General features: G+C 45.7%; 1 protein-coding gene across 1 annotated transcript in view; it reads left to right on the top strand.

The window, feature by feature from the left end:
- TENM4 (teneurin transmembrane protein 4) overlaps positions 1-15412 on the top strand; it is a 3098737-nt gene that overhangs the window by 2853927 nt on the left and 229398 nt on the right. Inside the window, exons 13-14 of the mRNA XM_050757454.1 lie at positions 2873-2971; positions 4186-4421. Coding sequence (XP_050613411.1) covers positions 2873-2971; positions 4186-4421 — 335 coding nt within the window. The remainder of the gene's footprint in view (positions 1-2872; positions 2972-4185; positions 4422-15412) is intronic.

Below are 15412 nucleotides of genomic sequence, written 5' to 3'. Positions count from 1 at the left end.
CCAGCCTCAGGTCCCGGGGGGCGGCAGGAGCTCTTCCTTGGACCTGCTCATGCTGTAGAGAGAGTGGACAGTTCCCTCCTGAAATGCAGGAATGGAGGAAACAATCATAGAATGCCATCTGCTGCCATCTTCAATGAAGCACTGACTGTGTGCCTGCTGTATGCCGGCATGCTTCCCTTTGTGTATCCTGAATTCAGCAGTATTCAGCACACATTTATTGAGTGCCTGCTACCATGTACCAGATATTCCTCTAGACTCTGGGCACATAGCAGTGAACAAGACAGATAAGATTTCTGCCCTGTGGAACTTAAAATGCATTAGGAAAAGCACAATAATCAGATAAGCATATATATATTGGATATATGTGTGTGTGTTTATCGCTTCCTAATCACTTCCTGGCCCCTTGCACTGTCATTGCTTTATTTTTCTTCAGAAAGAGAGAGAGAGAGAGGAGTGTGTGTGTGTGTGTGAAGTCCTGTGATGAAAAATCAGTACAAGGGGCCAGGGAATGATTGGGAAGAGTAGGCTGGGAGCTATTTTAGTTAGGGTAAGAAGGTAATAGTTGATGAGGGGAGGAGGGAGGTTATATTCCATGAAGATATTTTCAGGAGGGTTCTGATTCATAGAGACAGTTGAGGGAGGCAGAGGAAAGCCAAGGTTTAGCTTGTTTAAGAAACAGCAAGGAGACCAGTGTACCTGTAGCACAGAAAATGAGGTTTGAGAAGAACTAAAGGCCAGATCTTACAGGAGCTTGTGGGCCCTGGCAAGGACTATGGTTTATTCTAAAATGCTTATGAAGCCATTGGAGGTTTGAGAGCAGAGAAGTGATATGATCCAAATTACGCTTAGGGTTTTGTAAAATGAACAATTATCCCCTTCTATGGATACTTAGAGAGACTGGGTCACCTGCCCAGGGCCAGTGAATGATGGTTATGGGACCTGAACCTAGATCTGTCTGGCCTCAGGGCCTGTATGCCTCCCATGGGGCTACCAGGCCTCCCATCAGCAGGGCTCTCAGCCTGGAGATGGAAATGGAGCCACTCTGAGGGACTTCCACACCCCTAAAGCTCCTCCCAGGCACTGGGGAAGACTTGAGGGGCTTGTGTTCAGTGCTTCACAACTCACCAAAAGAGGAGGTCCCCACCACCACTGCTGTACTCAGCACTCCACCTGCAAATAGTGTTGCCATGTGCTTCCACTGTCCCAAGGGATGTTAACGAAAGGGGATTTCCAGATAGTACTTACAGCGCCTCCTCGTTTTGGTCTTTGAGGCTGACCAGGGGCAGTAGCCACAAAGCTGTGCAGAGTGAGACAGGGTTATAAAGTGGAGAGGGACTTGAGTTCTGGGGTCAGATAACCCCAGGCTCCAACTCGGCTCTCCACTTGTTTATGATATGATCTTAGAAAAGTTGCTTCTACAAGCTTTGCTTTGCCAATCTACAAAATAGAGATGAAAGTGCTGACTTCATAGGGTTATTGTGAGGAATAAGATTTAAATTAGATAATTGCAGAGCTTCTGGAACAATAAATAATATGTGGTAGATATAGGGTAGGTAGTAACTATTATATTTAGCATTAGTACTCCTATAGTATTTGTATAGCCCTTAATACTTCTTCCACCATTATCTCAGCTGATGCATATAACAACTTTGTGAGTTTAGTATTGTAATCCCTTTTTACATGAAGGAAGTAAGATAAAGAAAGGTTAAGGGCTATACCTAAAGTTGCACAGCAAGAGAGTGGCATAAAAGGGTCTTGAATTTGGGAATACTGGCTCTAAGACCTGGTCAAAGTCAGAAAGAAGGTCCTTGGCAGGGCTGGGTCCAAAGTTAGTTTTCTGCAGTCAGTCCCTTTCTTGGGTGCATGAAACAGGCTGAAGCCACCACTGGATTGTTACAAATGATTCACCACAGAGTCTGAAAGTGAGGTGACAGCAGTCCCGAAATGATCAGGAGACAGGCTCCAGCCTACTCAAGTGAATCATGTCACTCAGCAGACCTGGTTGAGACCAAAAAGGGCAAGTATGTCTATCTTCATTCTGGGTTAGAAATAGGTAAAGTCACAAAATGCTGTGCACTTGGGGAACAGAGAGCATCCTCCTTTGTCTTCGGTGGAGCTCCATCTTTGCTAACCAGTCATCACCCAGGTCCCCGCACAGCTAGAGGACCATGATCCTCTGACCATGGTCAGCATTAACCTGGGGGCCTGGGAGAAATACAGATCCTCAGGCCCCACCCGACCTGCTGACTGAATCTCTAGGGATGGGCCTCAGCAATGCTTAGCTCTCCAGAAAGTTGGAGAACTGTGGCTTTAGAAGACAATGGCCAAAAATGCTGACTTTTTTTCTTTGGACTAGCCAAATGAGTGTCTCTAGCCACTCACTGTTTAAGCAGATGTAGGCAGTATCAAGTAGAGATAGAGCACAGGCTTTGGAACCTGAGCTCTAATTCCTTCTTTGAACTTTGCTAGCTGACCTTGGCAAGACCCATTACCTCTCCACATCTCAGTTTCCTCACCTGTAGAATGAGGATTACATTGCCTTCCTCGCATGGCCATTTTGAAGATTTGAGAGGCTGGATGTAGCATACCTAGCTCAGTACCAGACACATGTCAGTCCTCTTCAGTGAGAACTGTGATATGATGCACACAACTGCCAGACCTTGGGTTTGTATAGACAACATTCCCTCTGGATGCTCTGTGCCAGGTGGACCCCTTGCACATGTGGCTTGCACACTGACCCATTGCCTGGAAACCATGTCCCGCTGGTCTCATGCACACAGCTGCACCAAACAGCCACTTTGTGTGTTTCTCTACTATCCCCCTTCATCAATGCATGACTCATTGCTTCATTCATGTCTCCATGTGTGCGTAGAAACCTAGGCAAGCAGCCATTCCTAGGGACATTGCAGGACAACCTCATTGAGATGGACATTCTCGGCGCCTCCCGCCACGATGGGGCTTACGGTGACGGGTAGGTGACATCCCCATTCTCCTCTCTGTGTGTGCTCTCCTTGTGGCTCCTGCACTTGCATGCAGACCCTGAGACCTTTCCCTGGGATCTCCTGGGGGAGGTGATCTATGTGGCATGCTCATCCCCAAGTCCATGTTCAACTTGCAACAGTTTATCCTTGGAATACCCTATCCCCCAGCATATTAACAGCAGTCTTGTTAATATGCAGCTCTTGGCATCTCATTGGCTGCCTTTGCCATTCCAAAACCATCTCACATAGCATTTTTAATGCAGCACAGTCCCTGTGTTGTTTGAACTCTGGCCCTGAGCATGTATTCTGTAGCCTGAGGCACCTTGTACCCCAACAGGGGTGGGTTTGCCCTAAGACTTCTGGGGGATACAGTGTAACCAGTGCGCTCCATTTCCCAGGCTGTGTGCAAGTCCTCCCGTGGCCATGGTTAAAGCCAAGCTGTGGAGGAGCTCCTGACACCTAGTTTGGTCACAACCATGTGCTTTGACCATACCCCGCTGACCTCATGACTAGGCTGTAGGGTGCAGTTGCCTCTCTGTCCCCCAACACAGCTTTCACCTTGGGCTTGGGAGGCAGCAGTCTGGCTTCTGGGCAGAGTGCTTTCAAGGCATTTGCTACCATTGGCCATGTGACAGCCACTAGGGGACTCCTGGCCATGGCATAACTTAATAATGGTTTCTTGGCTTCAACACCAATAAAACCCCCTTTAAAAAGAAGGGTATTCCAATCCTCAGTTGAGATAGACCGGCAACAGAAGCATTGGAGGGAGAAGAACAGTTTTAAGTCTCATTATCTCCAGGGGACAGAACAGGATTTTAGATACTTTCCAAGTTACTATAATAATTTTAGAGAATAGGAAGTTTATTCCCCAAGAAACAGCATCCCAGCCCCATCCGTTCCCAGGAAAAGGATCTCAGTGCCAGCCTTCTGTTGAGTTGGTAACACCTTCTACCTTGCCTTGGGTGGGTTTTCCCATGGGTAGGGCTGTCCCATCCCTGTTCAGTGGAAACATGTCTCTGTGTGCCCTGTTCCGTGGTCTAGTCCGTGGCTCTCCCTGTTCCTGTCCTTTCCCAGGTCTCTGTGGTGACTCTCTATCCAGGCTCCTCTGCATGCTTCTTCTACTGCCACCTCTGGCCTCCAGGTTTGTCTGGGTGCCTGGTCTGTGGGCAGCTCCTGACACCCTCTTGCTGCTCTCCATCTGCAGGCACTTCCTCTTCAAGCCTGGAGGCACCTCCCCGCTCTTCTGCACCACATCACCAGGGTACCCACTGACGTCCAGCACAGTGTATTCCCCTCCGCCCCGACCCCTGCCCCGCAGCACCTTCGCCCGGCCGGCCTTTAACCTCAAGAAGCCCTCCAAGTACTGTAACTGGAAGTGCGCAGCCCTGAGCGCCATCGTCATCTCAGCCACGCTGGTCATCCTGCTGGCATACTTTGTGGGTAAGCACCTCTTCACCCCAGCTTCCCTTGCTCCCCTTTGGCCCAGAGGGCAGCAACCAAGACACGTGTGGGCACTGAAGCCTCCTTACTAGCATGGCAGGCAAAGCAAGCAGTGTGAGGCAAGCAGCCCTGGAGTTCTGGACAGTCTGCACCCCGACACTGCAGGGTCAGCTCTTCGGGGCCCTCCTCTCCTTCCTCTGCATCCTTCTGCACTTATATCAGGAAGGAAGCTGGGCATCTGTCCTTTTGTGTGTTGGGTGCCTGGTATTAAGGCATGAGCACTCAGTAAGACTAGCCTTTGAGATGGGGATCTATGGCATAAGTGTCATGGATTGAGTACATACAACTGAATGACAAGTTGGAGAGGCTGAACAGCAGGTAGCCTCTCCTGTTGGGACTGTGTGGCTGCAGTGAGGAGCAGAAAGGAGATGGAGCACTGTGGGGTTGGAGGGAAACTGGCAGGAAAGCATGTATGAAGGTAGATGTCCTGAGTTAAACCATGGTCAGGAACCCAGGGAAATTCTGACTGAGAAGCAGAAGGTCCCAGCCAGCACAAAGAGCAGAGAATGCTGGCTGACATGGAGCAGTGCTCACCTGACCCCGGGTGCGAACACAGACATAAGGAGCTCCTCCCGACTTCTGCCTTGATACAGCAGATGACTCCCACCATGCAGTCTTCTGATGAATTTGTAACACAGTCTGGCTTCCTACTTCTGACCCCTTGCTTTGGTCTTTTCCCAGGAAAGATATTAATCCAAAGAGATCTGTGGGTGTTGTGCAGGGTCTGCTGCCTCTGTATAAATCAGCCTCTTGGTAAAGGCATTGGAAGGGAGGTTGGCTTAACCCTTGAGGTCCTTTCCAACCTTCTAAGTCTGTAATTCAAAGTCTTAAGGTAGGTTGGGCCAGCTTGAGAAGGCCTTGAACCCATGCTAAGGAATTCTAAGATAATTCTGCAAGCAAAGGGGACTTTTTCAGCACAAGCCCAGTACATAGAAATATAACTAATTGGCAGAGGACAAAAAAAGAGTGCTGCCCACTGTGAAAAAGAACTTGGTAACAAGCGAAGTCATTGTGGCTGAACAGGGGCTGTCTTGAGACGTAGTAACAGCTGTCACTAAGAATGATTAATACAACATGGGCCATCACATGTTCAAGAGATAGAGAAGTGGTTCAAGCATGGATGGGCTTTGAGTGGCATAAGCTGTAAGGTCAGTTCCACTAAAGATTCTTGAATTTTATAAAAGTAAGTAATCAAGAAGATGATAGTCCTGCAAAGGGAGGTCCCCTTCAATATCTCAAGCTACAATAAGCCTCCTCTAGCATGCCAGGTCTCTTTTCCCCTGGTGAATATTGGCTTAGAGAATTTCATGGCTCCAAGGCCAGGGTGGCATGCATATGTCATCTCTTCTTCTGTCTGATTGTTTAGTTGCTGCTGCCTAGAATGCAGTGTTGAGAAAGATACTGGGGCTATATTTAGGCTCAATGTAAGAGACTATCTGTGATTGATTAGTGATGTCTGTTATCGTCACAGAAATGGAGAATATTGATAACATGTCAAGTATTTGCCATCCCTGCTATGGGTCATTGTATAAATGAAACAGCCAAACTGGGAGAGGTCAAGGTCTACCTAGGCTCTGTGAGGTGCATCATTGATATGGAGTGGGTTACCAGTGAGGGTTGTATGGTTCCAGTACCATTACTTGGCATGAAGGTTTCTTCTGGCACCACCAATACTATGTCACCACCAACCACTGGCACAGCTCTTGGTTTTGGCTGACATTATTATTTTTCCTAAGTGAGTATACTTCTGGACAAGCAGGCATAAGTCATAATTTGAGTAGTTTGCTACATATACACATCAATTTGTTTTGTGTTGAAGTCTTAAGGTTTATATCATATAGCCTAATTCAGTGAGAAAGTGTAAATGTTTACATGATTAATCAAACTCTCTCCTGTTTTCCATCTCATGGGCTTCTTTCTCTCCCAGTTAATAAGAATACATGATCAGTCTTCAGCTATCTAAAGATAGGGGCAACTGTGGGAAGTAGTGAGCTCCCTATCACAGGAAGGATACAGATAGAGCTCAGGGACCACTTAGAATAAGATTCAAGCACTGCCTGAGGGTTTTCACTGGGTAACCTTTAATTTTCCTTCCAACATTGACAGCTTTCAAATCCACAATTTTGTGAATTTTGTTTTTCATTCAGCAAACCATATGGAGTACCTGCTTTGAGCCAGGCTCTATGCTAAGTGCTAGGGTTAACTATATGGTCACTACCCTTGAGGTATTCATAGCTTAAAAGAAGAGATAGCTATGTAAGCAGGCAAATCTGAAACAGTGATTGATTTATACAGAGCTCAGGGGCTGTGAGAATACCCAACCCCAGCCAAAAGGAGTAGGGAAGACTTCCTGGGAAAGGTGATGTTTGAGCTGCATTTTAAAGTAGGCGTTAGCCAGAAGTAGACATACAGAAAGGGCATTTCAAAGCAAGGGAGCTTTCAAAGACTTGAAAGAGGATGATGTGGTAGCAAAGATGTTTTCTGTGTTTGAAGCATTTGAGGAGTGTGGGGTGTACTGTTGGAGCTAATACAGAAGTGTGTCGTCAGATTATGAAGATCAGCTTGGAGGACAAGTTGAGGACCTTATTGGGTGGGCAACTGGGGAGCCACTGAACAGTTTTAAGCAGTGGTAGGACACAGATTTTTATTTTAGAAAGGTAAGGGTAGAGGAAGGAGAGAGTAGAAGCATACCTGTTGGGAAACTATTGCAGTCAACTAGTCAGGAAAAGCTGTTGGCTTCAGTTACAACACTGACAACGTAGGTGGAGAAGAGGAGGTGGATCGAAGGTCAATTTTGAAGATTTTGTGTCTCAAGCCAGGAATGGTCAGTTCACTGATAGTGTGTCCTTGCCAAGAATAACACAGATATTTCTACACAGATAATATTCTGTCTCTGTAGAAATGCTTGGACTGGACGCTGGGGCTCATATACAGTGATCAAGCCAGAGAGGCAAGCCTGTGGCATTCCCTTTGTTTCCTGGAGAATCAGCAAGATGTTGGGGAAGAGCTTAGACCCACCGCAACAGCCCTGGATTCCAGGCCCTGCTTCACCACACAGCAGCTGCTCACCCTGCTGGGAGAAATGACTTTCAATGGGAAAGTCATTTCTCTTTCTGAGTTCTGATTTGCTCATCTAGAAAATAGGCACAACCCACACCTCAGAAGGATGCTTGTGAGCTTGCTGTAAGCTAACGCAGGTGAACACGTTGCAGGTGTGTGGACCATCCCAACCTTGCTTCACAAGCTAGGGGGTAGCAGCCTTGTTGTTTGGTCTCCTGCAGCTGCTGAGGACAAGGCATGAGCATCTTGTTGCTTGGCCATAATTACAGGCTGTGATGACTAACTTGGAAGGAACCATCAATTATTAAAAATCAAATTAATTGTCTCAGCCAAGCACAAATATCCCTAACAAAGACCCTTTTCCAGCAGACCAGCCGATCTAATCAACAGGCAAAAGCACAGATATTTAATTAGATTTTTGATGAAAAATTGTGTTTAATTTCAAGTATAATCAATTATTAATTACTGTAATGAGTGAGTCTGACTGGGTTTACTAATTAACTCATTTAAAAATTATGAATAACCTTTTCATTTGTAATTATTTTCTACATCCTATCAGGTTCCAGATAAGAATTGCATCACCTCACCAGCAGAGCGGGAGGCAGAAACAGAGGGTGGAAAAGAATTTTTCTTTTGCTATTATCTGCCTAGGGCTGTCATGTCTGGTTGGTAATCCTGACAGATTCATTTGATGTTTAGTTTGCTTGTTTGTTTGTTTGTTTGTTTAGAGATGGGAGTCTCACTCTGTCCCCCAAGCTGGAGTGCACTGGCACAATCATAGCTCACTGCAGCCTTGAACTCCTGGGCTCAAGTGATCCTTCCACCTCAGCTTCCCGAGCAGCCGGAACTACAGTTGTTTCCCACTGCACCTGGCTACTTTTTCATTTTGTGTGTGTATAGAGATGGAGTCTAATATGTTGCCCAAGCTGTCATAAACTCCTGGCCTCAAATGATCTTCCTGCCTCAGCCTCCCAACAGGCTGGGATTACAGGTGTGAGCCACCACGCCCAGCTGATGTTCCATTTCTTAGTTGGAAAGTATCTTGAGAAACTTGTGCCACCAGTGACCTTTCAATTACAGATACATTTACGGGTATTTTCATGAGAAAGTAGAGACACTGGAGTCAGCACTTACCACCCACAGAGACTGTGGAAGCCAGAGCCTTGCCCATGGGCCATCTCCTCCTCTCCTGGGAGTGCTACTTGGCTGCTCTGGCCTGAGCTGGGAATCCAGGGAGGACCCTCACACAACTGTGGGATCTCTTCAGAGAGAAAATGTATATTTTTGTCTCCAAAGGCGCCAATTCAGAAAGACAGCCACTGAGGATGAGTTTACAGTGCTTTATTCACCAATTCTTCCTAGTACAGTTTTCAGGTCCTTGTTAGTCTCCATTTGAATACCGGGTCTTTTCTTTTCTGGAGAAATCTGTTGGCAGAACACAATGGGGGCTGTTGTGTAGGTTACATGAGATGATGTCGAAAGGGGCAACGCTAGTTTTAGGGCAGACCCTGAAGCTTGTACTGCCAATTGTTAAAATAAACAATTAAATGCTTTATTGTATAGCATTTAATTGTTTTTAAAACATGTTTACCAAAAAGGTGCGATATAGAGTAGTAAAAATCACATTTGGCCGTTGTTTATCATTCATAAAGAGCAGTTAGTTTGGATTGTATGCTGTCCACGTGCCCCTTTCTGTTCTGAGCATGTTGCTTGTGTTTCCTCACTGAAATCTCCTAACAATCATAAGTTATTATTTGCAATTGACAGATGAGGACACTGAGCCCCCATGAGCTTCAGTAGCTTGCCCACTGTTGCATGGTAAATGTTAGGGCTATGATCCACCCAGCCGCAGGCACTCAAGTTCTTGAGCTAATGCTTTCTAATTTTTTTCTCTTTCGAGCTCACACTTTCAACCTGTATGCTGTAATTTTCTCATCTTAATATTTGGCTTTTTGAATTTTTGCTATGTGCCTAGCCTTGGGCCAGGCCCATTACGTGTATCATTTCTCTGGACCCTCACCACAATTCTGTGGGATGAGTATGATTTTCTCTATTTTCCAGACAAGGAAACTAAAACTCAGAGAAGTTTGCAACTTGCCTGGGTCACACAGCCAGTATATGACATAGCTGGGATACAACCAAGACTTGGGATTTCAAAGGCCATGCTTTCAGCCAACTATGCTATATAGGCCCTGGGCTCGAACAGACAATGTAGAATCAAAAGATCTCACTTCAGACCCTGGCTGTATCACTTGCTGACTGTGTAAACTTGGGCAGTTTGCTTAACCTATCTGAACCTTGGTTTTCACTTTCCTCGTGGAAGTGGCTGGAATGATTCGCCCATTTTGGAGAGGGACCAAGAGCAGCATGGTAGTTGAGAGCATAGGTTCTGAAATTAGACTGCCTGCTTTTAAATCTCAGCACTGCTGCTTCCAAGCTTTGTGACATTTGGCGAGTTTACACAACCTCTCTCTGCCTCGGTTGCCCTATCTACAAAATGAAGATTATAATAGTGGTTACTTCACAGGGTTGGGGTGAAATTTCTGTAAGATAATTTATAAGAAGTACCTAGCTCACTCCCTGGCACAGATCACTCAATAAAAGTTAGATACTACTATTGTTATAGGTATTATTAGAATTATTAGCATCTCATGTAACAGAGTATTAGTTACTCCTGAGTGAGAACTTGGACCTGGCTTGTCTCACTGCAGCACCAACAGGCTTCCTGGCCTGTGTTAGTCCAAGGGCAGCTGACAAAACAACCAGGGGGACCTGTCGGAAAACATTTGTAGGGATGTCTCGTTGTTCCAGCAATGCAGCCACAAGAAGAATCGTCACCTGCAAAGCAGCTCACATCATTTCTCTAACTAGGACAGAACTTGATTTGTGCTTCACCAACTGTTGCTTCTATCCAGATAAAACTGACAGCTTCCCTTGTGTTCCGAATCTCTATGTAAAACACAGACACTGTGTGCTGCAGAAGAGCCTCAGATTAGTATCTTGAGGATTCTTCAAGCGCCTGTCTTGCCAGCTAGGCCTTTGGAATAGGAGATGAAAAAGACTTGTTAATAAATCTAAAATGAGGAGTGGCTTTACATTTAAATGAAGACCTGAAAGGACACTGGTTGCTGATTGCTGTATCATCAGGTTCAGGTCTGCCCAGCAGGACAGTGGCGCCATTCTCTGTGATTTCTCTAAGGCAATGTGGGGTTCTCATCAGGAAAGAAGATAGGATTTGGAGCCTGACCAACTCCACAGAAATCTTAGCGCTGCCACTCTCCAGCTGTTTAGCCGTTTGATCCTTGGTTTCCTCATCTGCATAGTGGGAGGAATAATAGTACTACTTTCATAAGGCTGTTGTGCGGGTTAAATGAGATGATGTTGAAAAACACAGAGTATGTGATAAAAGAGATGTCCCTTGCTGGTTGCCTTGGGAGATGGTTGTTACCCTTCCTTGAACCTCACCCACAATGTGGCAGGAGTAGATTGTCCTGTAAGGTCCTTCCCAGTCTGTATTTCTATATCTCTGGGAAATTGCACCAGGACATAAAGGGTAGAGTCTCAGATGAGGGCTTCTGCATTTTCTGGGTAACCATAGTGGAACATTCCAATTTGTGTAACAGCAGTGAGGGATCCTTTCTTAAATTAGGTTGTGTTTTTCACCTCCACAAGGACTGATTGTGGAGTACAAAAAAAAAAATCAGAACCCTTGTTTGAAGTGGTGATAGTTTAATTTATAAGTGAGAATGTTGCTGAGCTTAATGCTTAATTGCTGCTCTTCAAAAGGCAGCTGTTAGAGAGCTTTGCTTGCTGGAATAATATTGCAGTTCTTGGTCTGGAAGACTCTGGGTCATGCAGTTCTTGAGGCTATCTAGGAAATGGTGATAGAAGTGAACTTGAGCATTAAGTGCAATTTGCATAGAATGGTACAGACTCTCAGTATCTCTGACATTTCCTCATACAAACTGGACTTCAGTATGGCAGCAATTCAAGTTAGAAGACATATTAGACTTTCCTTCTTTTTAGGGGGAGTTCACTCCCCCACCTAGCACAAAGCCTGGCACAAGGTACCTGGGCTCAATTAAGACTTGGTTGAATAAGAGGCCTTGCAAGATGGTTAAGTCTGCCAAGGGTACTCTAGGCGAAAGAGCAGCATGGGCAAAAGCATGGTGGCAGAACTGTGTATTTTGTGTTCTGGGGCTCAGATACAGGTGAAATGGACATGAGATGTGTTGAGAAAGAGAAAGAATTACAGATAGAGGCCAGGGTGGATGTATCCAATCCTCAACCCCCAGTTATTTCCATCTGGCTCAACTCATGCAATATCAGGATCTCAGATGCTGTTGCCTCATTAGCATGAGCCTATTACACTTGGGTCTGGGTGTTACTGTGCAATAAGGCTCATTTTCCCTCCTTTCTCTTTGACTTCACATCAGGCCTTTTGGACAGGAGCCATAGATTTAGCTTTATAGCCCAAAGAATGGGAAATGGAGATGATTGAACTTGGTCTTTTAGAAGGAGGAAAAAGTGATAAAGATACAGGATCCTGCATTAACGCCTTCTCTGTCCAAGATTGATTCCTTCATGCTGCTCTGTGGGAATTGCTAATAGCAAGATATATATAGATTGTTCTCATTATAACAGGCCACAGACAGATATCTTCCAGATCCCCAGAAGGAAGACTTAGGAGACCAGCATGGTTCTCTGCAGTTGTCCGAAATGCTGACGAAGGGAGAAGGGACCAACTCGCTCTGCAGGGCTGAAGAGGGAAGAAAAGGAACATTTTCCAGTTTGCAGAGCTTCCCCATGATAGGAGAGTTTGACAGTGCCCTTCCTGGCAACGGAAGTATTCAGGCAGTGGGTTATGGGGTTTGTCATTTGATCATTCATTTGTTTTTAATTTGAGGACAGTTTAAGAAGCTAAATACCAAAGCAAGAGCAGTGTGTCAAGGAATGGTACTACCCCCTGGCTAATGGTTCTAGAACACCATGAAGGGGCATGAAGGGGCATGAAGGGGCAAGGGGGAAGGAGTGGTTACTAGAACCTGGAGAAGGTAGCCAGCTGAGAGTGCTGCTTGACATGGATGTGTGGTCTTCAGTAGAGGTATGGCGGTGAGGGAGCCGGAGGACGGAAGTCTCCACCTCACTTTCTTCCCACCCCGACAACCTCCTCCTGGTGGTGGAACCCAACCAGAAGTCAGAGCTCAAGAGAACCATTGATCCAGGCCATGTGGACCAGCCTCCCAGGGCACAAAGCAGGGTGGAAAAGCATAGAGAGTGAGTGTGGAAGGCAGCAGGACGACATCAGTCTTCCTCTGTGTCGAATTCCTTTCCCTACCCATGCGCAGGGCTCTGACTGTGCTTCTAGGGACCTAACTAGGATTGAAACTCCAGCCACTGCTCAGGCATTGTCCCTTACCTTTGCACCCACTCAGCCACCAGGCCCAGGCCACTCCCTTCATATCACATTTATTGAGATATAATGTACATACAGAAAATTAACACATTTTAAGTGTACTACTCTATGAGTTTTGACACACTGGTAGAGTTATGTGACCACCACCACAGTCAAAACACATAACCATTCCATCACCCCCAAAGTTCCCTTATGCCCCTTTGAAGTCAACCCCCCTCTCATTCTCACTCTCTGGCAATCACTCATCTATCTGTTCTCTGTCTCTGTAGTTTCAGGCACTGTTTTTGAGAAATGTAGTGAAGAAGTGATTTATTTACTGGCTTTAAAATCAGGTGTTACCTAAAATAATCTCCAGACTCTTGGGGTATTTCAGTGTTGTTGAGAAATTTTTTAAGATATCATCCAGAATTCAAGATACTGGGGCAAACAACAGAAACATTCTGGGGTTTTCTGTGTGTTATCCTTGACCTCCATATCATGGCTCATAGTTTCTGAGTTTGAGAATATGTCAAAAAGAAAGGACCCTCATTTACTCGTATGTTCATTTTTAATAACAACAGAAGCCATAGCCTCAGCATAATCAGTGAGGATACACAGCTTTATGTCCTTCCGCCTTTTTCACAGGCCATTTTTTCATGCAAACATTTTCAAATACTGACACAATTGTCATTCTTGCCAAGTGGAAAACCTATTATATTTGTGCCATTACTATATCATTGTATTCCGGCTGTTTACAGTTCTTTGGCATTATAAGTAGCACTTCTGTGAACATCTTTGTGCCTCTGCTCTGTTTTCTTATTTCTTATTTGGATTATTTTGGAAAGGGTGTATTCCCCAGAGCAGGATTCTGGGGTCACAAGGTGTGAACAGTTTAAAACTCTGTTACTCACTGCTAGATCCTGTTCAGAAGGATAGGACTGAACGTCAGGACTCCCAGCCAGGTATCCAATTTCCCCATAGCCCTGCCAGAAGAAGACTTTCTGTCTGATCCTGGGTCTGCCAGTTTAATTGGTGGGAGGTAGGAGCAGGGTCACAAGTTGCTCTGAGACCCAAAGAGACTGAAGGATTCCTGGAGAGAGCTGCCCGCCATCTCCTACCCCACTTCTACCAATCAGTTCTTTTTCAAGAGCTTAGCTCAAGTGTCGCTACTTCAGGGAAGCATCTGTGAGCCTCTCCCGCTGAGCCAGGAACCCAGTTCTATGCCTTTATGGTGCTTGTGGTGCTCCTCACAATTGCTGCTGAATGACTGTGACATGGACCATTTAATATCTGTCCCCACCATTAGATTATGAGCTCCATAAGGACCAAAAACAATTCCATCACACTTAGTATCATAGCCGCAGCTTCTTGTGCCGGGATCTGGCATGATATAGCATGTGTCCAGCAAAAGTTTGTTCAAGGAGAGAAAGGATGGGAGGATGTCGAGATCAGAACACGACAGATGTTGCAAAGCTTGGAGAGGAGGGAAAGAAAAAGGAAAAAATAGAGGTTCCAAGTTCTCACAAAGATCAAAGGTGGAAAGTGTATATCGGTGAGTGAAAAATGGCTCCTCGAGACTATGCTGAGGGAAAACCAGAGGAGACAAAGCCAGAGGTGGCTGCTGAAACATAATCAGCACGGGACACAGGCTAGCTTTGCACCCTCATCTGCTCCTAACTACTTATGACTCCAAGCAAGAAGTGTCCTCTGCCCGGACCTCAGTTTCCTGACCCGTGAATGTAGGTATGAGGCTGCTATGGAGATGAAATGATTCTCAGGCACCTAGTTCTTAAGAGTAAGAGCCACTTGTAAATGAAATCTGCCTGCCCCTTCCCCCTGGCAAACAAGATGTGTTGAGTTTGAGGGGAGCAGTTTCTGAGTTTGGAAATGTGTCAAAAAGAAGGGGCCCACATGTACTCATATATTCATTTCTAATAAGAACAACAGCGGCTGCGGAAACAGCACACCCTCCCGGGACTTGGAGGCCCTGGGGGCAGTTTAAAGCCCCGAGGAGGCTGCACAGCCGTGCTTGGTCAGGCAGGAGCCCCAGCTGCGTCTCTGGGTGCTCCTTCTACAACATTGCCCAGGGAGTATGGAAAGGGAGTGGATTTTATAGATTTTTAGCTTTCTTGGAAAGGAATTTTCCCCAAGTCTCATTTGTATTGCAGACTAATTACTGTGAAATAACATAATTTAATTGCACTTAAGTGCAGAGAGAAAGAGAAAACAGCCCCCCGATGGCTATTCTTTTACTGAGTAAATACCTAGCACTTGTGGAGGAGAAGTTAGGAAGGGGCTACACTTAAGTCCACTAGGCTTAGAGGACAAGGAAGAGCAGAGCTCAGCCTCTTTTCATAGCAGGGAAGAAGAGCAGGGTGGAAGGAAGAAGGCAGCAGTGAGAGGAAGAGAGAGGGCTGAAAAAACCACAATATTTCTCCTTCCACTCAGTGCTTCTTCCTATCAGTAAAACAACAAA

This window comes from Macaca thibetana, chromosome 14 (genome assembly GCF_024542745.1).
Source record: "Macaca thibetana thibetana isolate TM-01 chromosome 14, ASM2454274v1, whole genome shotgun sequence".
In the NCBI taxonomy this organism is placed as follows: domain Eukaryota; kingdom Metazoa; phylum Chordata; class Mammalia; order Primates; family Cercopithecidae; genus Macaca; species Macaca thibetana.
This window is presented reverse-complemented; position numbering and strand designations above follow the sequence as displayed.